At 41.2% G+C, this 24,398-nt stretch overlaps 3 protein-coding genes across 7 annotated transcripts; all 3 read left to right on the top strand.

Moving 5' to 3' along the window:
• Positions 1 to 1,654: 1,654 nt before the first annotated feature.
• On the top strand, positions 1,655 to 2,646 carry LOC121781871 (rust resistance kinase Lr10-like). The gene has a single exon (XM_042179570.1). It carries the CDS (start codon positions 1,670 to 1,672, stop codon positions 2,639 to 2,641), a length of 972 nt encoding a protein of 323 aa, XP_042035504.1. The 5' UTR covers positions 1,655 to 1,669; the 3' UTR covers positions 2,642 to 2,646.
• A 10,663-nt stretch (positions 2,647 to 13,309) lies between these two features.
• Positions 13,310 to 13,813, top strand: LOC121781619 (LEAF RUST 10 DISEASE-RESISTANCE LOCUS RECEPTOR-LIKE PROTEIN KINASE-like 2.1). The gene has a single exon (XM_042179343.1). The coding sequence runs from the start codon at positions 13,310 to 13,312 to the stop codon at positions 13,811 to 13,813; it is 504 nt and encodes a 167-aa protein (XP_042035277.1).
• A 2,188-nt stretch (positions 13,814 to 16,001) lies between these two features.
• Positions 16,002 to 19,144, top strand: LOC121781988 (rust resistance kinase Lr10-like). 5 transcript variants are annotated; one of them, XM_042179685.1, is made up of 9 exons: positions 16,002 to 16,648; positions 16,737 to 16,772; positions 16,853 to 16,882; positions 16,990 to 17,076; positions 17,151 to 17,207; positions 17,346 to 17,375; positions 17,447 to 17,536; positions 17,649 to 17,693; positions 17,783 to 19,144. In XM_042179685.1, the coding sequence occupies exons 1-9, from the start codon at positions 16,498 to 16,500 to the stop codon at positions 18,439 to 18,441; spliced, it is 1,185 nt and encodes a 394-aa protein (XP_042035619.1). In that variant the 5' UTR covers positions 16,002 to 16,497; the 3' UTR covers positions 18,442 to 19,144. The 5 variants fall into 5 exon arrangements, with proteins under 5 accessions (XP_042035619.1, XP_042035618.1, XP_042035617.1 ...); XM_042179684.1 differs by having other exon boundaries at positions 16,975 to 17,076; positions 17,462 to 17,536; XM_042179683.1 differs by having other exon boundaries at positions 16,975 to 17,076; positions 17,783 to 19,143.
• The last annotated feature ends 5,254 nt before the right edge of the window (positions 19,145 to 24,398 follow it).

Below are 24,398 nucleotides of genomic sequence, written 5' to 3'. Positions count from 1 at the left end.
ATCCATTCCTCATATCTCGAATTTACTACTAGTCTGTACTATTCTCCGAATCCCGTTCTAAACTTGTCACTTAACTTGATTAGCTGCCCCAATCCACTGAACGATACGTCCCTCTTTAAAGATATTACTCAAGATTGCGCCTCTAGTTTATCACATCCCGGATTTAGTTATGTATATGTTGGACATATCAAGGCCTCAGAGGTACCACATATGTGTGGAGTAGATCTAATAGTCCTAACATCGTGGCCAGGCATTATGGATGTGAAGAATGTTTCACTTTTGGAAATCCATCAGTCTCTCTTGTATGGACTTGATCTTTACTTCTGTTCTACTTGCAGAATTACAACCGTACTTTCATTGTGGGGTACGACACGCTTGCTTATCACATCGACTAATCCTTTCTTTGCATTATATTCTAACGCTTTTGATTCTGTTAAATGCAGAAAAAATCAGATATAACTTACTAGGACTACTCGTAAGGATAAAGACTTTGAATTCTAAAACTTTCTCTCTCTCTATGTATATATATATAACTACCTAATTAATGAATATATATGCAGGGTATGTATCTCCTAATTCCTGTGGCCATTCTAGGTGCATACTTAACATTTTTTTTCTTCTTCACCAATTTTGTCACATTAATCAAGAAGAGATCTAATTTTGTGAAAGATATTTCAGTTTTCATGATTGTAGGGTTAAGCCTTCATGTGACGATCATCGTCGGAATTGTTTCTCTGTTACTACTCTTTTATTTTCCAGGGATACAAAACTGTAAGAATCTTTAATTTCAATTTTTTGTTAAGTCTCTCTTAATTATTAACTGTAACTTTGTAATTCACAGACTACTACATTCACACTGTGGACGCAACTAATTACATTACATTCATTGGTATGCTCTCTAAATTTATATTGTAGTATATAACCATCTTAAATTCAACAGGGTAGATGACTTTGAATTTCAACATTATTAATCCTTGTATTTGTGTATTTATGTGTGCAGCCTTTGCCGTGAGTTGTGTGGCAATTATAGGTGCGCGCGCACTTAATTTATTAGTATGTCTCACTCGAAGATTGATTGATACAACTTCTAATTTTGTGTCACAAAAAATCTTCAGTTTTATTAACAGCAGCATTAAACCCCCTTCTCATAATCTTGGTATCTGGAGGTGGAATACTTCTCTTGCTTATTTACATCCACGAGTGTAACAATCTTTACATTCTCTTTCTAAGATGAGTAATTTGATCATTATTCTTGTATTTTTGAATTCACTTTTATTTTATTTTATCATGTGTATAGCTGGTATACGGCGAAATTTTTATTACAAAATCCCAAATGAAGTTAATGAACTCGAGTTTCCTGGTGCGCTCTATACTTGCATATGTTTTCCTTTCATTTCTACTTTATGCAGGTTACTGTAAAACTATTTTAGCACAAGTTTTTTGGCCTTATTACTAAATGTACTTGTTCTTGTTTTTCCATGTTATCTTAGTCATCATCTCTGGAATCATCATCTTGGCACCAAGAATAATTATTTGTCCCTTGATAGTCTGGTTTTTGATTTACAAATTCCGAAGAAGGCGGTTGTCCTTGTTTGAGGGAGTGGAGTCATTCCTACAAAGTGACAATAAACTCGCTCCAATTAGGTATTCTTATTCGGACATAAAGAAGATGACTAAGAATTTTGAAGATAAACTAGGACAAGGGGGCTTCGGTTCTGTTTACAAAGGAAAGCTTCGAAGTGGCCATCTTGTAGCAGTCAAATTGCTCGGAAAATCCGGAGCAAATGGACAAGACTTCATCAATGAAATAGCAACTATTGGGAGGATCCATCATGTAAATGTTGTCGAACTTGTTGGATACTGCGCTGAAAGATCCAAGCGTGCCCTCATTTTTTATTACATGCCAAATGGTTCCCTTGACAAGCACATCTTCAACCGAGAAAAAACTTCTCCAATGGATTGGGAAATGAAATTTAAGATTGCAGTTGGAGTGGCTCGAGGGATTAAGTATTTGCACCATGGTTGTGACATCCAAATCTTGCATTTTGACATCAAACCTCACAATATACTTCTTGATGATAATTTCGTTCCAAAAATATCAGATTTTGGGTTGGCAAAATTATGTGCCACAAATAAGGAGGCAGTGACATTGACGGCCGCTAGAGGAACCATAGGGTATGTTGCTCCTGAACTTATCAATAGAAGTATTGGTAGAGTGTCTTACAAGGCCGATGTGTACAGTTTTGGAATGTTGTTGATGGAAATGGTGAGCTTGAACAAACACTTGGCACGAAACAATGATGAATCTAGTAAGTATTTCCCGAACTGGATATACGACCACTTGAACCAAGGTAGGGACATTGACGTTGAAAATGTTGATGAAAATGATAACAGAAACATTGTTCGGAAGATGACTATTGTTGCGTTATGGTGCATACAAATGAGTCCAGATAATCGTCCATCAATGAATAAGGTAGTGGATATGTTAGAAGGTGATGTCGAGCATTTGCAGATTCCTAATTATCCAGCGTATGTTGCTGGAAATGAAGAAGGAAGATGGACTTCTGATTCAAATGCTTCCATATCATTGTTGCATGATGACAATGGTAGCAGCATTATTAATATCATTAGTGATGCTTGAAATATGTATTGCCATCTATTTTTATATGAAACAAGTTCCGATGGTTGTGTATTTGTGAAACGTTCCTAATATGATGTAACATGAAGTGAATTACCATATTAATAGTTAATTATTTATTTTCAATCTTTTTGCTGTAGGGGTCTCGCTTTGACAAGTATGATTCTGTTTATAATATGGGTGTGGCACATATATTCATATTCACTGGTACGCTTTACTGAGAAACTCATAATTTAGGAAGTTTTTTGCGGGTGATTTACACAGGTTGTTGAGTGAATTGAGGTGTAAAGTAGAGGTTACATCCACTTATCTGCTATTTTATAGAGCTAACGAGTTTGTTGAAGCCTTAAAGTGAAAACAAGTGAAAACGAGCTTGAAACGGGGCTTAAGGAGGCAAAACAGAGAAAACACCCGATCGGGCGTTCGGTTTGTGCATTGGAAGTCCAGAATTGCATCGGCTTTGTATATTTTTGAAGATTCTGAGAAGTTTATGTTTTTTCAAGTATGGTCATATGTGCAAACAAGGATCATCACTGTGTTTTCACTTTGTGGTTTCTGATTTATAAATTCCGAAGAAGGCGTTATTCCACATATGATGCTATAGAAAGCTACCTACAAGGCGATAACAAACTCGTACCAATAAGCTACTCATATTTGGATTTGAAAAGGATGACTAAAAAGGCGTGTTTAGTGCATATATTGTGTTTTTTTAATCAAATTTTATCTTTTAGTGGGGAGATAATGCGGTCATTTTAATCGCTCTTACTTTATTCTTTCCCCTCATTTTCTGTCTCTTGGATTGAGATCCCATGCTGTGGCTAGGGGCCACCTTATGAGGACATGGGGCAATTGCCCCTCCTCATCCACTCATTCTCTTATATATTTATACATAAATTTTTAATTATGTACTTTAACCACACTAAATGCCCCGTCTCAAATACATAAAATATTCCTATGTATTATATTTTTGCCCCTTCTCCAATAAAATCCTAGCTCCACCCCTGGTTGTGGCAAAATGCACACCAGGGGATGTTGTGCAAATCCACGTCCTCTATTGATTTCCACATGCTTGTATTATTTTTTTTCATTTATAATTGAATGGTTTAGATCTGCACTACATCCCTGCCGTGTATTTTCCAATCCCTTTCTCTTATCTCTTCTATTTTATTCTCTCATATTACATTTTATCTTCACTCAACCCATTTAACACAATTTCTTAATTTTCGTGTCTAAAAGAAATGCCTCAATTTACATGAGACAGATGGAGTATACACAAAATATGATGAGACAAACTCGTGTATAGCTGTAGCCGGCTGTTACACATGCGAGTCTTGCCTTCACCCCCATCAGCCATTGGCCAATCACTTGGCTACGAGATTTCGACCACACGGTGTAGTAGTTTGATATAATCGCACCTAGTATTGAATCACATATATGTCACCTGTTGTAAATTATGGTATACACCATAATTTCCGGTATATATAAAAAAATCAATACGCCGCAGTATATGAAATTTCATATGGTTACTCTACCGAAATCTTTTGGGAAGATATCATATCGTATCAAAAAGCATGACACACCAAAAATTCAGGGTTTTTTAATAATTTTTTAGTATGATAAACCCCATATTTGGTATTTTTCCCATCGATAAATTCGCGTCTAGTATCGAATCACATACATGTGAAATGCTGAGCTACAATCTAGCCACGCTTCTTCTCTCTCTCTCTTCTCATTCTTTTCAGCGATAATAAAGACACTTTACCTTTTATTTCCTTTTTTCCCTTGACTGCTTTCTTTCACTTTCTGATCTTTAACTTTGTGTACATTGTTCTCTTCTTTAACTTTTATGCATTATTTCTGACCTAATCACTTCTCAGTTTACTTTTCCTTAGTATGTTTTACACTACGGTAGGTCTTAATAGTTCAAAGCAGCATAGTGATTAGTGGATGCTCCTTTACACGTCTTGTTTGGCTAAATACAAGCAAATATACTCTACCATATATTCTTATTGATATGATATGAAGAAGAGTGAATCAATCATTAGGTATCAATATTGAACCATGATCACAACTCAAAAGCTCCTCAGCTTCCTCACCACTTCATCTCTCTTCATTTTCTCACTAATCCATGCTGCTGAATCTGCTGATGCAAACAAGTGCAGTCCTCCTTCTGCGTGTGGCCTGAAGTCCAACCCGAGCCACTGTGGCCATCCCAAACTCGAACTCACCTGCGAAAACAATGTCTATCACAACTCTATCAAATACAATGTCAAACATATCGACTACCAAAATTCCACCATAAGGCTGGTGGATGCCTCCATAAACAACGACGACATCTGCTCTTTCCCTATTCACTCTTCCTATCTCTTTCCATACTATTTGCATACTCGCGTTCAAGAATTGTCTGTTAACTTGATTAGCTGCCCCAATCCGTTGAACAATTCTTACCTCTTTAACGATATTATCAGAGCTACCACATTACGTCTCATAGTCACGACATCTTGGCCGCGATTGATGGATCTGAAGAATGTTTCACTCTCACAAATCCACCAATCTCTCTTGTATGGGGTTCTGATAGGGATGTCGAGGGAGTCCTAGCTCCAACGGCACCGACGGGACAGTTAGATGAGCTGCCGGAGGGAGAAGCTTCGGAGACTGTGGAGAAGGGAGGAAGAGCGAAGGAACGAGGACGCAAGAAGATGCGTGATGTGGGCCAGAGGAAGGAGAGACCGAAGAGGAACGTTTCACAGCCCGCCAAATACCGCGACTTCACGCGACACTAGTTATGGACTTTTTCCTTATTTTGATTTGTTGCCTTATGCTATATTTTTGGTAGAACTTTATTATTATTTCCTTTCGGGTTTTCTTCTTGATTATTTCCAGAATTGTAAGAGTCGAATCAAGCAGGGTCCGGATTCTATATAAAGAATCCATTAGAGAGTAAAAAAAAATCATTCAAGAATAAAGAAATAAAGTATTTTTTTTCTTGAAACTCAAGAAACCCATAGTTGGAGCAACTAGGTTTCGTTATCCTTCTTTACACAAATTGTGAGATACTTTCTTGATAAGGATTAAAGCCTATCAATTGGTGCTTTACATTGCTTACTCTTCTCCCGGTGCTACGATGGATACTAGTTCGCCGCACACCGATAACCTTCCACCGCCGGCTCTCTCCGCAGAAGAATTACAGCACCTTGTTCTGGGCCACGATGCAAAGCTGAAATCACATCAATTTGCACTTGAATCCTTTATGCGCAGACAGGATGCGACAACGAAGGACATCAAGGATAGCCTTGCTTTGCTTCTTACGGCGAGCCGCAACCACGGGAAAGAACCGCCTGACCCCACCCCTCTCTCGTCGGCCGGTCGTGGCTGGAGACTTCCGCCTTCTCAGGTGTTACCACCGCAGGGCATCGTGCCGGATCCATTACCGCGGGTTCGTCCGGAACCGCCCAGATTCAACGAGGAGCATGCTGTGGACTGGATTCGGAATATCCAGAAATATTACAATCATCACTACACGCCGCTCGTGGACCGCCTCCACCTAACGTCATATCTTTTTGATCACCCGGCATCTAGGTGGCTTACTTATTGGGAGGAAAATTGCAAGAATAAGTCGTGGGACGACTTCCTGTTGGCAGTCAAATACCGATTTGATCCGGACCTTTACGTCGACTATGTGGGCAAACTTGCCACGCTCCGCCAGACGTCGACCATCGAGGCGTATCAGACCGAATTCGAAGAAATTATGCAGAATGCACCACAACTCGGGGACGACACGCTGATGTCATTATTCATAGCTGGTTTACAGGATTCCTTCAAGCATGAGTTGCTGACAAAACGTCCAGTGTCGCTCAACGAGGCATTCGCCTTAGCACAACAACTAGCCGCCTACCACAAGCTCTCAGCGCCGCCAACTGTGCAACACAAACCACAGTGGGGAGACCGTGATTCTCGCCAACGGCAACCACCGGCCCTAACAACGGCGCCACCGCCTCGACCAGCGCAGATGCCTCAAGGCCGACCAACGGGAACACAGCCGGATCAACCGCGTCGGAACGGCATACCAGTCAGGCGGATCTCAGCCGCGGAGCGTAGGGAACGGACCAGGCAGGGCCTTTGTTGGTATTGCCCCGAGAAATACACCCGAGATCATATGTGTAGTGAGGTGTTCTACGCCTTAATGGGCAGGGACGACGAGGACGATCAGCCGGCGAACGAGCCCGCCCTCCTTGACGATGTTGACGAACGTTTGGACGACGATGGAGAGATATGGTAATCACGGGAGACGTCTCCAGTATCCATGTTATCAGCCCTAAGATCAAACCGAGTGCGATCCGTCTGCAAGGGAAGATTAATGATGCCTCGATTTCAGTCCTAATTGACGGCGGAAGCACGCACAACTTAATTCAACCATCCGTCGCAGAAAAGCTAAGCCTTTGTGTCCACCCCATCAGTCCGTTTCGAGTTTTTGTGGGTAACGGTGAGTCGCTGCGTTCCTCTCACGCGTGCCTTCGTACGCCTATTACTATGCAGGGCTATTCGTTCGAAATAGACCTCTTCATACTACAGGTTAAGGGACCGGATGTGATTTTGGGGGTGCAATGGTTACAGGAACTCGGCGATGTCACTAAGAACTACCGGAATCTCACCATGAAGTTTGGTTTGGGTGATCGCGACATTTTCCTCCAAGGCGAGGGAGCAACTCCGCAACAGATTTCATATAATAACCTGTTTTCGCTCATTGGTCAGGAGCCGGAATGTGAGTTATTTGAGATGGTATCAGTCCCTCCGGATTCTGAGCCACCATCGACAGCAGATACAACCCCGCCCCTCGACGCCACGTTGGCTGCAGTCATAGATAAATTCAAGATGATTTTTTCTGTTCCGACAGAGTTACCACCACCTCGTCGTTGGGATCATCACATTCACTTGGCACCTGACTCTAAACCAATCAACGTCCGGCCCTATCGCTATCCGTACTTTCAGAAGACAGAGATTGAGCGTCAAGTACGGGATATGCTATCGCAAGGTCTGATTCAGCATAGCACTAGTCCATTCTCATCCCCGGTACTACTGGTGCGTAAAAAAGATGGTTCTTTTCATTTTTGCGTGGATTATAGGGCACTCAATGCAGTCACAACTCCCGACCATTTTCCTATACCAACGGCAGATGAGCTATTCGACGAATTGTGCAAAGCACGTGTGTTTTCCAAGTTGGACCTTCGCTCCGGCTATCATCAGATTCGCATGCACATTGCGGATGTCCACAAGATGGCTTTTCGTACACACGAGGGACACTTTGAATTTTTGGTGATGCCTTTCGGACTAACCAATGCCCCATCTACGTTCCAAGCGGCAATGAATTCCGTCTTTCAGCCATATCTGCGTCGGTTTGTGATAGTATTCTTTGATGATATCTTAGTTTACAGTAGATCGCTCTTGGAGCATGCCGAGCATCTAGCACAGGTGTTGCAAATTCTATCGGCGAATTGTTTCTACGTGAAGCTTTCGAAGTGTGCCTTTGGCGTGGATACGATTGATTACTTGGGTCACATTATTTCAGCAGGAGAACTCCGAGCCGACCCAACAAAGATTAGTGCCATGACTGCGTGGCCAACCCCTACAACGGTAAAACAATTGAGAGGATTTTTAGGCCTAACCGGCTATTATAGGCGTTTTGTACAACATTACTCGATTATTGCCGCCCCCCTCACTGATCTGCTTAAAAAAGATGCATTTTCTTGGTCCACGGAGGCGGACGATAGCTTCACAGCTTTGAAAGCCGCAATGGTGGCTGCTCCGGTTCTTTACTTACCCGACTTCGACATCCCTTTTGTAATTGAGATGGACGCCTTAGATTTTGGGATTGGAGCAGTTCTTCTTCAGAACGGTCACCCTCTCGCCTATTTTAGCAAGAAATTGGGTCCGCGACGCCGATTGTCTTCTACCTATCACAAGGAGCTTTATGCGATTGTGGAGGCTATTCAGAAGTGGCGACAATACTTACTAGGCCGGGAATTTGTGATTCGTAGTGATCAACGCAGCCTAAAGGATCTTTTATCTCAAGTAGTGCAGACACCCGATCAACAATTTTACCTCCGAAAACTCATGGGTTTTAAATTCTCTATTGAATACAAATCTGGGGCTTCGAACAAGGTAGCGGATGCCTTATCGCGTCGTGACCCGGACACCGAAGTGGAAGAGTCAGCACTCCTCGTCACTTTCACACGACCAATTCCGACGATCATGGAGACTATACGGCAGGAGAGCGCAACATTACCGGACCTGGTGGCCTTACACAAAGAAATTTCCAAGAATAAGGCCCCTTTGCATATGTCTGCAGCGGACGGTTGCTTGCTCTTCAAACGCAGGTTTTATCTTAGTCGCGATTTGGCAGTTCGGAGAGCAATTTTGGAGGAATCACATGGAGCTAAGACGGCGGGACACCCCGGCGAGAAACGGACTTTCGCCCGTGTCGCGACAACTTTTTTCTGGCCCGGCATGCGTGAGGACGTGCGACGCTATGTGGCAGCTTGCGCCATTTGTCAAGCTACGAAATACGTAACGGATAAACCATCGGGCCTCATTCAGCCATTGCCGATTCCAGATTCAGTATGGGCGGCTGCATCGATGGATTTCATTGTGGGTTTACCGAATTCCCACGGCTTTACAGCAGTTATGGTGGTCGTCGATCGGCTTTCAAAATATGCACACTTTGGAGCTTTGAAAACGGGGTTTGACGCACCTACTGTCGCACGAGTTTTCGTCAATACGGTGGTTAAATTGCATGGTTTTCCGGACAAGTTGTTGTCGGATAGAGACCCGATTTTCATGAGTGATTTTTGGAAGGAGTTGTTAACTATGAGTGGGACGAAACTTGAGTTTACTACCGCCTATCATCCGCAGACCGACGGTCAATCCGAGGTCACTAATCGCAGTTTGGAGCAGTATCTTCGAGCTTTCACTTTCGAGCAACCTAAGAAATGGTTTGAATTTCTTCCTTGGGCGGAATTGGCCATGAATTGTAGTGTAAATGTTAGTATTGGGATGTCTCCCTTTAAGGCATTGTATGGTCGGGATCCACCAAACATCTTTGCTACACCAGCTAGGCCGACGGATAACGCAGCGGTGGCGGCAGAGTTGGGCGAGCGGACGGAATTAATGGGAAAACTGAAGACGAATCCGGCTGAAGCCCAACGACGGATGGCTGGATACGCCAACAAGCGTCGTCGACACGTGGAGTTTCACGAGGAGGAGCGAGTGTGGCTGCGCCTGCAGCCTTATAGACAGGTTTCTGTAGGCAAACCTATTTCTGCAAAATTGAGTCGACGTTACTATGGGCCTTTTACGATTGTGGAGCGCATTGGCAAAGTCGCATACCGCCTACAATTGCCGCTTGAGAGTCGTATCCACGACGTGTTCCATGTATCTCTCCTCAAGCCATTTGTGGAGCCACTCACTGATTCTGTTCACCTGCAGCGGCTGCCTCCGAATTTTCGCCAAGGAAGACCAGTTGACACGCCGATCACAGCCTCGGCCGAACGGATGGTTTTGATGGATGGGGTACCTCAATATCAATGGCTTGTGCATTGGTCTGAGGACCTAGCTAATCCGACTTGGGAGTCGAAGCTCGAGTTGCTACAACATTTTCCCAATCTCAGCCTCGCGGACAAGGCTGCCCTTATGAGGGGGGGAGTTGATAGGGATCTCGAGGGAGTCCTAGCTCCAACGGCACCGACGGGACAGTTAGATGAGCTGCCGGAGGGAGAAGCTTCGGAGACTGTGGAGAAGGGAGGAAGAGCGAAGGAACGAGGACGCAAGAAGATGCGTGATGTGGGCCCGAGGAAGGAGAGACCGAAGAGGAACGTTTCACAACCCGCCAAATACCGCGACTTCACGCGACACTAGTTATGGACTTTTTCCTTATTTTGATTTGTTGCCTTATGCTATATTTTTGGTAGAACTTTATTATTTTTGGTAGAACTTTATTATTATTTCCTTTTGGGTTTTCTTCTTGATTCTTTCCCGAATTGTAAGAGTCGAATCAAGCAGGGTCCGGATTCTATATAAAGAATCCATTAGAGAGTAAAAAAAAATCATTCAAGAATAAAGAAATAAAGTATTTTTTTACTTGAAACTCAAGAAACCCATAGTTGGAGCAACTAGGTTTCGTTATCCTTCTTTACACAAATTGTGAGATACTTTCTTGATAAGGATTAAAGCCTATCAGGTTCAACTCTACTATGATACTAATTTCGGTGAACAATCCACAATATGGGGTAAGAAATTAAGCTAATCTTGTTTAGTATATATATGTTCATTTTAAGATTTGTAATTTCATCACTGATATCGCTTTTTGATTCTTGAAAATGCAGAGGAATACTGGTATTACCTCTCAGAGTCTAATCGTAATGATACACACTGAATTCTAACAACATAATATAACTGTATGTCTTCATATACCAATATAACTACCTAATTAATTATTATCATCTATATCTACAGGCCATCGTATAATTCCTCTGGTCATTCTAGGTGACCACTTAACATTTTTTTTCCTTCATCAATTTGTATCATCACATCAATCAAGAAGAGATCTAATTTTGTCAAACAAATTTCAGTTTTCATAATTGCAGGGGTAATTCTTCCTTTGACTGTCATAATCGGAATTACTGCTCCATTACTACTCTCATTTGCTTACCTTTGGGATGGGATAAAAGAATGTAAGAATCTTAAATTCCATTATCTTTTTAGTCTCTCTTAATTTTTAAAATGTTCATTTTTTATCCGCAGACTACTACTATTATCACTATCAGATTCTTGGACAATCTGATTACATTGCAGACATTGGTACGCTATATAAATTTATGTATTACTAGTAACTATAGATAAATTCTATATATAAATTCTAATTTGCATAAGTCCATTTACCCAATGCAACAAAGATTGAATTTAAACATTGTTAATCATGTCTCCTTGATTTTATATTGTGTTTGTGTATGTATTTATGCAGTATTTATCGCGAGTTGTGTGGCAATTACAGGTGCGCTCTTTTTACTACATGTTTGGTAGGGTAGTGATAGGGACTCATCACCACAACACATCCCAGCCTTGCAACCTGCTTCGTCGACCCCGACTCAGGCAAATGCATCAGCAGCAACACCTCAGCAACAAACCAAGACCCAACCCAAGAGGAACAACAAGACCAAGCCAACCTTGCAGCCCATGAAGGAAAGTCCATATTGCAATATTAAACTAATGTTGCAAAAACTTTATTTGGCCATATATTGACACAAAGTCCACTTTACTTATCAAATTCACATATCTTTTTATATGTCATATTGCTTAATTTTTATAAATGTAGATTAATATAAAAAAAATTAAAGTTATGTTCGTACAGGTATTACAATAGTTTTTCAAGAAGCTAACTTGGCAACACCGAATTCGGAAACCTAAATCACATCAATAACGAAGAGATCTAATTTTTAATCACATCAATAAAGAAGAAATCTAATTTTGTGAAAGAAATATCAATATCTGTAGGGTATTTCATAATTCCTGTGTCATTCTAGGTGCCCCACAACATTATTTATTTTCGTCTTCTACTTCATCAACTTAATCACACCAATAAAGAAGAGATCTAATTTTGTGAAAGAAATATCAGTTTTCATAATTGTATGGGTAAGCCTTCCGGATCTACCTTTAAACAAGGTGTGGCAAATGCTATTTTATTGTTTACATATACTATTTTGTTGTTTAATTTTGCAAAAAATATGAAATTCCCTTATATTTTCCCCTTTTCAAATTCTAAATTTTCTTCGCATATAATTTTGCCCCCTTTCATAGCTCCACCCCTACATCCTATGACGATCATCATCGGAATTACTGCTCTATTGCTACTCTCATTTATTTTACTTTGGGAAACTATACAAGACTGTAAGAATCTTCAATTTCATTTCTCTTTTTAGTCTCTCTTAATTTCAAATAGGAGCATCGAATCACATTGCATTCTTTGGTACGCTTTCTTTAAATTCATTTCTCTTTTATTATCGTTTTTTAATTCTATTTTTTCCTTTTATCGTGTGTATGGTGCAAATGCAATGAAGGTCTCTACATCATGCAACAATTTTCCTTTCATTTCTACTTCATGCGAGTTAGCGTAAAACTATTTTAGCACAAGTTTGTTGGCCTTATTACTAAATGTACTTGTCTTATTTTTTCATGTTATCTCAGCCATCATCTATGGAATTATCATCTGGGACCAAGGATAATCATTTGTCCTTTGGTATTATGGTTTTTCTTTTACAAATTCCGTAGAAGGCGTTTATCCTTATTCGAAGGAGTAGATTCATTTCTACAAAGTGACAACAAACTCGTGCCAATTAGGTATTCCTACTCGGATTTAAAGAAGATAACTAAGAATTTTGAAGATAAACTTGGCCAAGGAGGCTACAGTTTTATTTACAAGGAAAAGCTTCGAAGTGGCCATCTTGTGGCAGTCAAATTGATTGGAAAATCCGTAGCAAAGGGGCAAGACTTCATCAATGAAATAGCAACCATTGGAAGGATTTATCATGTTGCGTTGTACAACTTGTTGGATATTGTACTGAAAGATCCAAGCGAGCACTCATTTTTTATTTCATCCCAAATGGTTCCCTTGACAAATACATGTTCAACCAAGAAAAAGCATCTCCATTGGATTGGGACATGAAATTTAAGATTGTAGTTGAAGTGGCTCAAGGGATCATGTATTTGCACCATGGTTGTGACATCCAGATCTTACATTTCGATATCAAACCTCACAATATACTCCTTGATGATAAGTTCGTTCCAAAAATATCAGATTTTGGGTTGGCAAAATTAAGCACCGCAAACAAAGAGGCAGTAACATTGGCGGCTGCTCGAGGAACCATAGGGTATGTTGCTCTTGAACTTATCAATAGAAGTATTGGAGTAGGGTCTTACAAAGCCGATGTGTATAGTTTCGGGATGTTGTTGATGGAAATGGTAAGCTTAAACAAAGACTTCACAAGGAACAATGATGAATCTAGTAAGTATTTCCCAAACTGGATATACGACCATTTGAACCAAGGTAGGGACATTGATATTAGAAATGTTGATAAAAACGACGATAAAAACATTGGTCGGATGATGACAATTGTTGCGTTGTAGTGTACACAAAGGAGTCTAGATAAGCGTCCATCAATGAATAAGGTGTTGGAGATGTTAGAAGGTAGTGTCGAACATATACAAATTCTTGATTATCCAGCGTTAGGAAATTAGGATGAAAGCTGGGCTAGAAATTCAAATGCTTCCATATCATTATTGCATGATAACAATGAGAGTAGTATTATTGAGATTATTGATAACGTTAGATTTTATGTTATCATCTATTTTTACCTAGAAACAAGTTTTATTTTGTTGTGTATTTGTGATTTGTTAATAATCAGATGTAAAATGAAGTGAATTAATGTCTTATTATTAGTTAGCTATTTTTTTCATGGTCTTGTGAATTATATTGAAGAATTCTTTATTCATCCCATATGTAACTAGTTGACTATACTAAATCAAGTTGTGTGAACAGTTGTGAAAGGTCTCACAACCCTCAATCATGCCTAAGCATGTATAGCAATACAATCTGAAATAAAGAAATGGGAGTAAATTAGCCCATGTGTTTGTAAGCTGTTTCTTTATTTTACTAGATATTCCCTCCATTTACCATTTAGAGGGTTATTTCTAGATTTTAAGAAATTACTTAACTTTCTGAAGAAAAATAAAGAGAGAAAGTAAGTGAAATATGAGATAGTGTGTATGAGTGTAAGGTGTTAGTGGAATATGAGTTCCCGTACACCAAAAGTGAAAAAAAAATTCTTTAAATCGTGCATTATCTAAAATTACAAAATAGTTCTTTGAATGAATGGTGGATAGTGAGAGTATATTTTACTACCAATTAAATTAGATAGAGGAAAACGAATAAAAAGAGAACAAGAAGGCGTTGCAGCAATTATGCAAATAATTTATTTGTGAACCAATGTTGTTAGAGATCAGCGGATGAATATGGCCTACAATATCAAGAACAAATAACAGAGAACAAAATCAAAATGAAGAACACACACAATCACGTGGTTCGGTTGTAAGACCTACGTCCACGGAGAAGCTATCAACCAATTTATTCAACACACAATCGCAATTGAAATCTCTCATTACAATCGCTCAAGAATCACTCAAGAAATCAATGGCTCAAACTCGAGAGCTCACACTTCAACCTTGATTTTATCCGGTGTAATTTCCTCCTTTCTGTAGGAGTTTATTTGTAATTTCGTCCTTCACGTAGGAGTTTTTTTAGTACATGAAAAAAAACCTCGATTTCCTCGCACAGAAAATGATTCTCTCCTTGTGCTCTAACTGAATCAATATACGTGAGTTATGAGAGCTTGCGGATCGCCTAACAAAATCGAGCTCGAATGCAGCTCGAAACCGCTTCGGTTGCAACTGCCAAAGTAGCCGTTGGGAGCTAACTTTTGAATCTTTCTCTTTTGCATTTTGGTCCCTCAGTTTCAGAATTATTTAACATGCATCCACATATCATAAATGTAATCAAAGTAAACAACACATAATACACATCCTTCAAAATTCAACTATTTTATCAGTGGAATCGGCGGCGCCGCAACAGCAACTCTCCGGCAAGCGGCAAATCAGAGGTGGGAGACCTAATAGCGACTGGCGTAGAGGTTCTTAAATTTGGAAACTGGATTGGTAATTTGGGCTTGATATTCATTATCTCAAAAATAAAAAAATCTATTAAAGCCCAACAATAAAACAAGTAACGGCCCAAAGTTAATAAGTTTTTGATTTACAAATATAATATTGTATGGATGACCATTTTCAGCACCAATCTTTATACTACATCCTTCCCACAAAAAAAAAGAATAATTAATATGGCATGGAAATGAAGATAAAATTGATAAAGTAGGAGAGAAGAGTAAAAAATTATAGTATGATAAGAGATGGAGGAGAATGATAGTTAAAGTAGTGTTAGTTGATAGTAGGACCTACATTATTAAATTGATAAAAACTTCTTAAAAATGGAATGCACATATTTTTGTGGGACAGACGAAAATGGAAAGTGCACATATTTTTACGAGACGGAGGGAGACACGAGTACTTCACAGTGACATTACAAAATCAATGCAACAGAAATTTCAAAGTTATAAATTATGATGGATGGTTTTGTTGATTTTTCTTCAAATAACTATCGGCATTGACTCATTGACTTAAACTAGAATCAAGTACCATGATTGGGTATATAATTAGAGGTTGTGGGTGTTGTTTGGTATTTGTGAATCACATTATCCAGCCATGATGACAACACAGAAGCTCTTCCTCACCACTTTGATTCTCTCACTCCTCCATTCTACAAATGCAAACTGCAGTCTTTCTGGGTGTGGTGATATTGGCAATATCACCTTCCCTTTCCACCTCAAGAGCCACTGCGGCTATCCCCAACATGAACTAATCTGTGAAAACAATAGCACATTCATCTATCTAAACTCTATCAAATACCATGTCAAGGCAATCAACTACCAAAACTCCACAATCAGACTGGTTGATGCTTCCATAAACAATGATACAACCTGCCCTTTCCCTAACACTTCCTCTGATTTCACCCGCTCTTCTTCTCCATACTATTATTCCAACTTATCTGAAGATTTGTCAGTTAACTTCATTAGCTGCCCATATCCATTGAACAATTCTTCCATCTTTACAGATATAACTCAGACTGTGCCTCTAATTTATCACACTCCACCTTTAGATATGTAAAGGTTGGGAGCATCGAGGCCTTAGAGGTACCACATATGTGTACATTAGGTCAAACAGTCTTGACATCGTGGCGGGAATTGGTGCATGAGAAGATTGCTTCCCTCTCAGAAATCCACCAGGCTCTCTTGTATGGTTTTGAACTCAACTTCTGTTATAGTAATTGCAGTGAAAAACCAACAAAATTGGGTAAGAAAGCTTATCTTGTTTTCAATATTTGCATGTTGAAAATGAATACATCCGTATAATTAAACGCTTTTGTTTCTTCAAAATGCAGAGCAACTCAGGTATCGCTTATCAACACAACCTTATGGTAAGTATTCCTACTTTGAATTCTAACAACATACTCAATATATAATAGTAACTAACTATCTAATTAATGATTATATGCAGACTATCTCCTTATTCCTTTGGCCATTATAGGTGGGGTGCCCACCTATCTTCTTTTTCATTGTTATCACATCACATCAAAACCCTTAATTAGAGATCTAATTTTGTGAAAGAAATACTATCAGTTTTCATAATTGCAGGGGTAAGCCTTCCTGTGACGGTCATCATCGCAATTACTGGTCTATTACTACTCTCATTTACATCCCTTTGGGAAGAGCTACAATACAGTAAGAATCTTCAATTTCATTTCTCTTTTTAACCTTTCTTGATTTCTCAAATCTTCCGTTTTTCTAATTCGCAGACGACTACTATCAAACTCTGCTGCTGCAGGGAGCATATCATCAATTTGTGTTCATTGGTACGATCTCTAAATTTATTTCTTACTATTTTAAATTCTAATTTGCAAAAGTCCATCTTCTCAACGCAACAGAGTTTAATGAGACGGCTTTGAGTTTCAACATTGTTAATCTATCTTTGTGTATGTGTATATATGCAGCATTTGTCGCGACTTGTGTGGCAATTACAGGTGCGCACTTAATTTATAATGTCTGACTACCAACACAATAGACAAAATATGATTGCTAATTTTGTCTCCAGTTTGTTTAACCGCAGCACTAAACCCTCTTCTTATAATAACCATCGGAGCTGGAGTTGGATTAGCACTCTACTTTATTATTACCTTCAACTGTAAGAATCAATAAATTCATTTCTCCTTCAACTGGTATGACTAGATCTATTATAGCTCCTTACAAACTTTGATTCATTTTTTTCTTTTTTCATGTGTGTGGTGTAATTCTAGGGGGCGTGTATATGGTGAATGACCTTATGTACATCACGTTACCTGGTACTCTGAATTTACATTTCAGAATTATAATGTCCATCACTTCTTTTTTTTTTGTTGCTTATTTCTAATTGTTTGTGTTCATTTTTCAGCCATTATCACTGGAATGATCATCTGGGCACCAAAGATAATAATTTGTCCTTTGGTAGTATGCTTTTTGATCTACAAGTTCCAGAGAAGGCGCTTGTCCTCTTTTGAGGAAATAGAGTCATTCCTACAAAGTGAAAATAAGCTCGCTCCGATCAGGTATACGTACTTGGATTTAAAGAAGATGACTAAGAATTTTAAAGATAAACTAGGCCAAGGAGGCTACGGTTCTGTTTACAAGGGAAAGCTCCGAAGTGGCCATCTTGTAGCAATCAAGTTGCTCGAAAAATCTAGAGAAAACGGGCAAGACTTCATGAATGAAATAGCAACTATTGGAAGGATCCATCATGTGAACATTGTCCAGCTTGTTGGCTATTGTGCTGAAAGATCCAAGCGTGCCCTCATTTTTGATTTCATGCCAAATGGGTCGCTTGACAAGTACATCTTCAACCAAGAAAGAGCCTCTTCATTAGATTGGGATATGAAATTTAAGATTGCAGTTCAAGTGGCCCAGGGGATTGAGTATTTGCACCATGGTTATGATATCCAGATCTTGCATTTTGACATTAAACCTCACAACATACTTCTTGATGATAAGTTTATCCCAAAAATATCAGATTTTGGATTGGCGAAATTATGCTGCACAAACAAGGAGGCAGTGTGATAAGGGTCTCACGTCCCTAAACCCGATCGACGGCTGATTTGGCTCGACGAGCGGTACTTCTTCCGGCGTCCTGTAGCAGGATCGGCGGCTTCTTCCAGCGGCGGCTGTGCGCGGTTCCTCCGTCGGGCAGCGGCGAGCTAGGCAGGATAATATGCACGAGACTTTTGTGGGCAAATAGTTTAAGTTTTTATTGATAATTGAATTAATGAACATAGCCCTATTTATAGACTAAGGACCCTAGGGTTGGTTCGACTCCTAATCCTAACGTATCTCGGGAAAGAACCAACAAAGAAAACCCGAAATAAATAATTAACAAAAATAAACTAATTACCAAAAAATAAGAAATAAATAAAAGGAAATAAAATAAAAAATGACGCTACTTTGGGACGTAGTCTCCGAACAAGTCTGGTGGTCGTCGGTTCCTCCGTCCCTTGGTCGTCGCGATTGACGGAGGCACGTTCCTCTCCACCGGCGCTTCCGCCTCTCGTGTTGTCTCTTCATCCGGTGCTTGGGGCTCTAGTGCAGGGTCCGTATCAACCCCCCCCCCTCCATAGCAACCTCCTTGTCCTCAAGGAGTACGTTAGGGAATCTGCGCTGCACTAACTCGAGCGGTCCCAGGATGGCGACGCGGTGCCATCGGACCAACGTACCAACACATGTTCCATAGGTCTATCCTCGTGCCACAACACGCGCCTATCCAATACCCTTACCGGATAAACAACCGGCCGGTCTCCAAAGAACTCCGACGGCAGCTCCATGCCTGCGTCAGAGTCGCCGCCTGCCACGAACTTGCGAAGGAGGCTCACATGGAAGACGTTGTGAATCCTACTCTCCTCGGGCAAGCGTAACCGATACGCGACCTGGCCAATACGCTCTAACACCTCAAACGGCCCATAGTATCGTCGTGCCAGCTTGGCAGACTGAGGGCGCGCCACCGAATGTTGCCGATACGGCTGGAGCTTCAATAAGACCAAGTCGCCCGACTCAAACTCCAAATTTCGACGGTGTTTGTTGGCCGACTCGCGCATTCGTTGCTGGGCGCGCTCCAAATTCCGACGCAACTCCACCAATAACTCCCCCCGTTGACAGATTATTTCTGCTGCTGTCGGAGGCGTCGCTCTTGAGGGGGCCGAAAAGATCAGGCTCGGGGGCTCTCGGCCATAGAGAGCCTTATAAGGAGACATGCCTAATCCTGAATGATGGAAGCAATTCAAGGCTAGTTCTGCCCATGGAAGAAAATTTGCCCATTTGGATGGGCGATCGGCGGTGAACGCCCGCAGGTACTGTTCCAATCCCCTGTTCCGGACCTCCGTTTGGCCGTCCGATTGCGGGTGATAAGCCGTCGAAAAATTTAATTTTGTGCCACTGAGGCGCATCAAATCCTTCCAACACTGGTTTAAGAAAACCGAGTCCCTGTCGGATACCAACGTTTTTGGAAAGCCGTGGTGGCGAACAACCGTATTGATAAATAGATGGGCCACCTGTAACGCATCAAACCTTGTGGGTAATGGGGAAAAATGCGCATATTTAGACAAATGGTCTACGACCACCATGATCACCGTGTAGCCGCGGGATTGAGGCAAGCCTGTTATAAAGTCCATGGACACGTCCTCCCAAACTTGCGTCGGAATTGGTAGCGGCTGCAGTAACCCGGCCGACTTCTGGGTAGAGTATTTCGTTGTTTGGCACACGATGCATGATTCCACAAAACGTTTTACATCTTTCTTCATGTTCGGCCAGTAAAAATCCGCCGTCACGCGGCGCCACGTGCGCTCGAACCCGGGGTGACCTGCTGACTGCGAGCTGTGATATTCGGTCAATATAGGCGTCCGGGCTGAAGAGCGCGAGCTCACAAATATGCGGCGGTTATAGTAAACCAGTCCGTCCACCAAGGATAAATGTGGCGCCGACCGCCCCTCCTTTATTTCGGCTGTGATTTCGCGCATTTCTGGAGATTATGCGGTTTCTCGACGGAGCAAATCTAGGAGTTTCGGAATAGGGTGTGCCGCGGCAGCCAGCAGTGCGCTGGTCTCGGCGTCGGGTCCCCCGTCGGTCGTCGGGGTAGCCGGTGGCGTTCCCTCATGGGCGTCGGACGGTTCATCTTCCTCATGCCGTGAGAGCGCGTCCGCTGCCTGGTTCGTGATCCCCTTCTTATACTCGATAACGAACTTATAACCCATAAGTTTCCGTACGTACAGATGTTGTTCTGGCGTCTGCACTATTTGTTGGAGCAATTCTTTCAAACTCTTCTGATCACTCCTAATGACGAACTCTCTCCCAAGTAGATACTGACGCCATTTTTGCACTGCCTCGACGATTGCGTATAACTCTTTGTGATAAGTCGCCGCGACCCGGCGACGAGGGCCAAGCTTCTTGCTAAAAAATGCAATCGGGTGATTCTCTTGGAGTAATACTGCGCCAATGCCTGTGTCAGAGGCATCTGTCTCGACGCAGAAAGTCTTTTCAAAATCCGGTAGACGCAGTACTGGGGCAGTGGTCATGGCCCCTTTAAGATCCAAGAAGCTAGAATCCGTCTCCGGGGTCCACATAAATGCGTCCTTTTTTAACAAATCCGTCAAGGGCGACGCAATTAGAGCGTATCCTGCTATGAAGCGACGGTAATAGCCGGTTAGGCCCAAAAACCCGCGGAGTTGTCTAACATTCTTCGGTTTTGGCCAAGCCGTCATCGCCCGAATCTTGCTGGGGTCGGCCATAAGGGAGCCGTTGCTGATCAAGTGCCCCAAATACCCCACGGTGGAGCTGCAGAATGAGCATTTGGATAACTTGACGAAGAAACTGTTGTCCCGTAGAACCCTCAAAACCGCGGACAAGTGCTCACAATGCTCCTCTAGATTTGGGCTGTAGACCAGTATGTCGTCGAAGAATACAATGACGAACCGCCTTAGCATCGGTTGGAAAGTTGCATTCATTGCAGCCTGGAATGTTGATGGAGCATTTGTTAACCCGAAAGGCATCACCAAAAATTCAAAATGGCCGTCATGGGTTCGAAAGGCCGTCTTAAACACATCCTCCTCCTGCATCCTGATCTGGTGGTAACCCGACCGCAAATCAAGCTTCGTAAATACGTGTGCCTTCCCTAATTCGTCGAAAAGCTCGTCTGCCGTGGGTATGGGAAAGTGGTCCGGTACCGTTGCGGTGTTCAACGCACGATAATCAATGCAGAAGCGAAAGGAACCATCCTTTTTACGAATCAGTAGTACTGGTGATGAGAATGGACTGTTGCTTCTCTGTATAATCCCTTGGTCAAGCATGTCTTTGACCTGTCACTCTATCTCGTTTTTCTGAAAATAGGGGTAGCGGTACGGTCTGACATTGATTGGTTTCGTGCCCGGCAGTAGATGGATGCGGTGATCATAAAGTCGCGATGGTGGCATCCCGGATGGCATGCTGAAAACCGGTCTGTAAGATTCCATAACCACTGCTATGGTCGGTGGAAGATCAGTCGGAAACTCCTCGCGAACCTCGGGCGTGGTGATGGTGGTCTCTGGTTCCAGGAGCATGATCTCGTACACCTCCAAACATCCCGACGGGGACATTAAGGCTGCCAATGAGGCTCCATCGATCTGACGGGCAGGTGGCGTAATCCCCGTTAGCTTATTACGGCTCTCCCCGTGAACAAATTCTAATGTTTTTCCCGCGAAATCCGCGGTTACTTTCCCCAACGATTCCAGCCAGTCCATACCCAGAATCACATCCGGGCCGTGAATAGGGAGAATATGGAGATCCACCATGAAAACCGAGCCCTGCACCTCCAATTTTGTCTGTCTGGAAACATGTGTGCAAAGAAGGGCTGCTGACTCAACTTATTTTAACACAAGTAATACCCGCAAGTGTACGGGGCTAGTGTAGCAATTAGTAAGCAAGAGTATCGTATCCCACAGAGACAATTTTCGTATCAACTTAACTACCACGAACAAAAATCAACTACTATCTAGACAATCAAGAGAAGATTGGTTTGTTCTAACAACTAATAAAAGCATATAATAAGCAAATAACAATTAAGAATAAGAAAACACGGTGCGATAATGATATGAAAGATAATATGGAGAAAATGTAGAACTCAAGGATCCGATGCACAATTCCAAGTTCTTATCCAATTGATTCGCCTTACCTTTTGGTGTCTCTAGAGTTACTAAGTCGACCACGATTGTAGATTAAACCCCCTCCCGAGGTGAGAAACCTGTAGATTAGATGCTAGGATTGAAGTCCCCTTCTAATCCTAAAACCTCTAACTCCCAATAGCTCGATTAGATCAATGACCTCACTCAAAACCTCAACTCTCCCGAGTTATATTGTATTAAGGTGTGAATTATTCTTATTTTCGGATTAATTATTTCATCTCCCGATTAATCTAATTAATCCTACACAATCAAGTGGTGATCAAGCAATTGAAAGGAATAAACTCAAGAACAATCAAATAACTACAAGAGCAAGGCAAGAACAAAATCAATCGGATAAAAACTATGAAATTAGTGCATCATCACCAAGAATTCTACAAGAAAAGTTTAGCTACTCATGTTCATAAAGGAAGCCATGTTCAACATAAAGTAATCCAACAAAAACATGAAATAAAGATACTAAGTACTCCTGTGAGATCGATCTATGGAGTGAAGCTTCAATCTTCCGATGTGGACTCTTCAATCTTCAATTCTCTCTCTCAAAGGTGTTCTTCAGGGTATGTGTGTGTGTAGGGGCGGTAGGTAGAATGTGTCTCGAACCCTAGGCATTTTTTCTATTTCATCCACTTCAAAAATCGCGTTTTCAGCTTTCAGACGCGTCAAGCTACAGTACCCGGCCGGGTTGAATTATTGTACTGGAAATTAACCCGGCCGGGTCTCCTTTTCAGACTCCTTGCTGGCCTCAGGCTCTACCCGGCCGGGTTTGATTATTGTACTGGAAATTAACCCGGCCGGGTCTCTCTGTTCGTGCCTCTCCTGCCTTGAACGCTTTTTGCCCCATTTTCTCCTCTTTTCAGCTATCCTTCCTAGAACACTCAACAAAACACATAAAACTCGAGAAGATAGAATAATCGGTTAGATGAAGACAATTTCAAGTGATAGAATTGACATTTAGCACTTCAACATACCAATTACACCTATGAAAATATGAGTTTGTCAACTCCCCCAAACTTAAAACCTTATTTGTCCTCAAATAATCAAGAAGAATATCGCAAAAAGAATAAACTCATACAAGAGGTGAAATTTGGCTTTGCTTCAGATTCATCTTTAAAAACAACGGCATGGAATCCTGCAAGATCAATCAAACATTACCTTGAGCTACTGTCTCGTGTATCACTTGGTTTCAATGCCCTCGCAGGTTTATGAAGTGTAATATATATATATATATATATATATATATATATATTTTATGTCTCACTCACTCTCAAGTGTATAGGAATTCAGTAATAATCTCTCAAATCAAAATACAAGCAGTGTTTACCATAGGCTTGCTCAAAATCAAGCATCTTCTCTACTAGATTGTGAATGTGAGTTTGAGATCAGAAAGGACTTTATTAAGGTTGTAACGTGGCTCTTTGGACGGTGGGGAATATTTTGGCTTAAGTGACTAAAAGAATAAGAAGCACGAGTACCCCACAACTTACTGTTACCCACAAACAACCAATTTCCAAAACGCATCTCGGAAAAGTACGACTAGTGTCAAACTTCTTCCTTCCATCCTGTCCCCATTTGTTTAGGAACCCAACCAATGACCCTCTAGACTTCGTCTAGCTTATACCTCCAGTTTTTTTTTTTTTTTTTTTTTTTTTTTTTTTTTTTTTTTTTTTTTTAGAACAACCTATTATCTCATTCAACACAAATAATTATGCCCTTTTCACAAGAAATCGCACTAATTTTCCTTCTACCTTATCTCTCCAACTCTTTTCACAAATTATAAATTAAAATTCGCCAAGAATGTATGGATATTCCCCCCCCCCT

This window comes from Salvia splendens, chromosome 20, assembly GCF_004379255.2.
Source record: "Salvia splendens isolate huo1 chromosome 20, SspV2, whole genome shotgun sequence".
In the NCBI taxonomy this organism is placed as follows: Eukaryota; Viridiplantae; Streptophyta; class Magnoliopsida; order Lamiales; family Lamiaceae; genus Salvia; species Salvia splendens.
Note: the sequence above shows the minus strand (reverse complement) of the source record. Positions and strands in the feature narration are given on the sequence as shown.

Excerpts from the sequence above, each read along its gene's own strand:
- LOC121781619 (XM_042179343.1), top strand. The coding sequence starts at position 13,310 with ATGTTCAACCAAGAAAAAGCATCTCCATTGGATTGGGACATGAAATTT.
- LOC121781871 (XM_042179570.1), top strand. The coding sequence starts at position 1,670 with ATGACTAAGAATTTTGAAGATAAACTAGGACAAGGGGGCTTCGGTTCT.
- LOC121781988 (XM_042179683.1), top strand. The coding sequence starts at position 16,498 with ATGTGTACATTAGGTCAAACAGTCTTGACATCGTGGCGGGAATTGGTG. Across the intron at positions 16,649-16,736 it reads TGAAAAACCAACAAAATTGG|AGCAACTCAGGTATCGCTTA; the intron begins GTAAGAAAGCTT and ends TTCAAAATGCAG. Across the intron at positions 16,773-16,852 it reads CTTATCAACACAACCTTATG|ACTATCTCCTTATTCCTTTG; the intron begins GTAAGTATTCCT and ends GATTATATGCAG.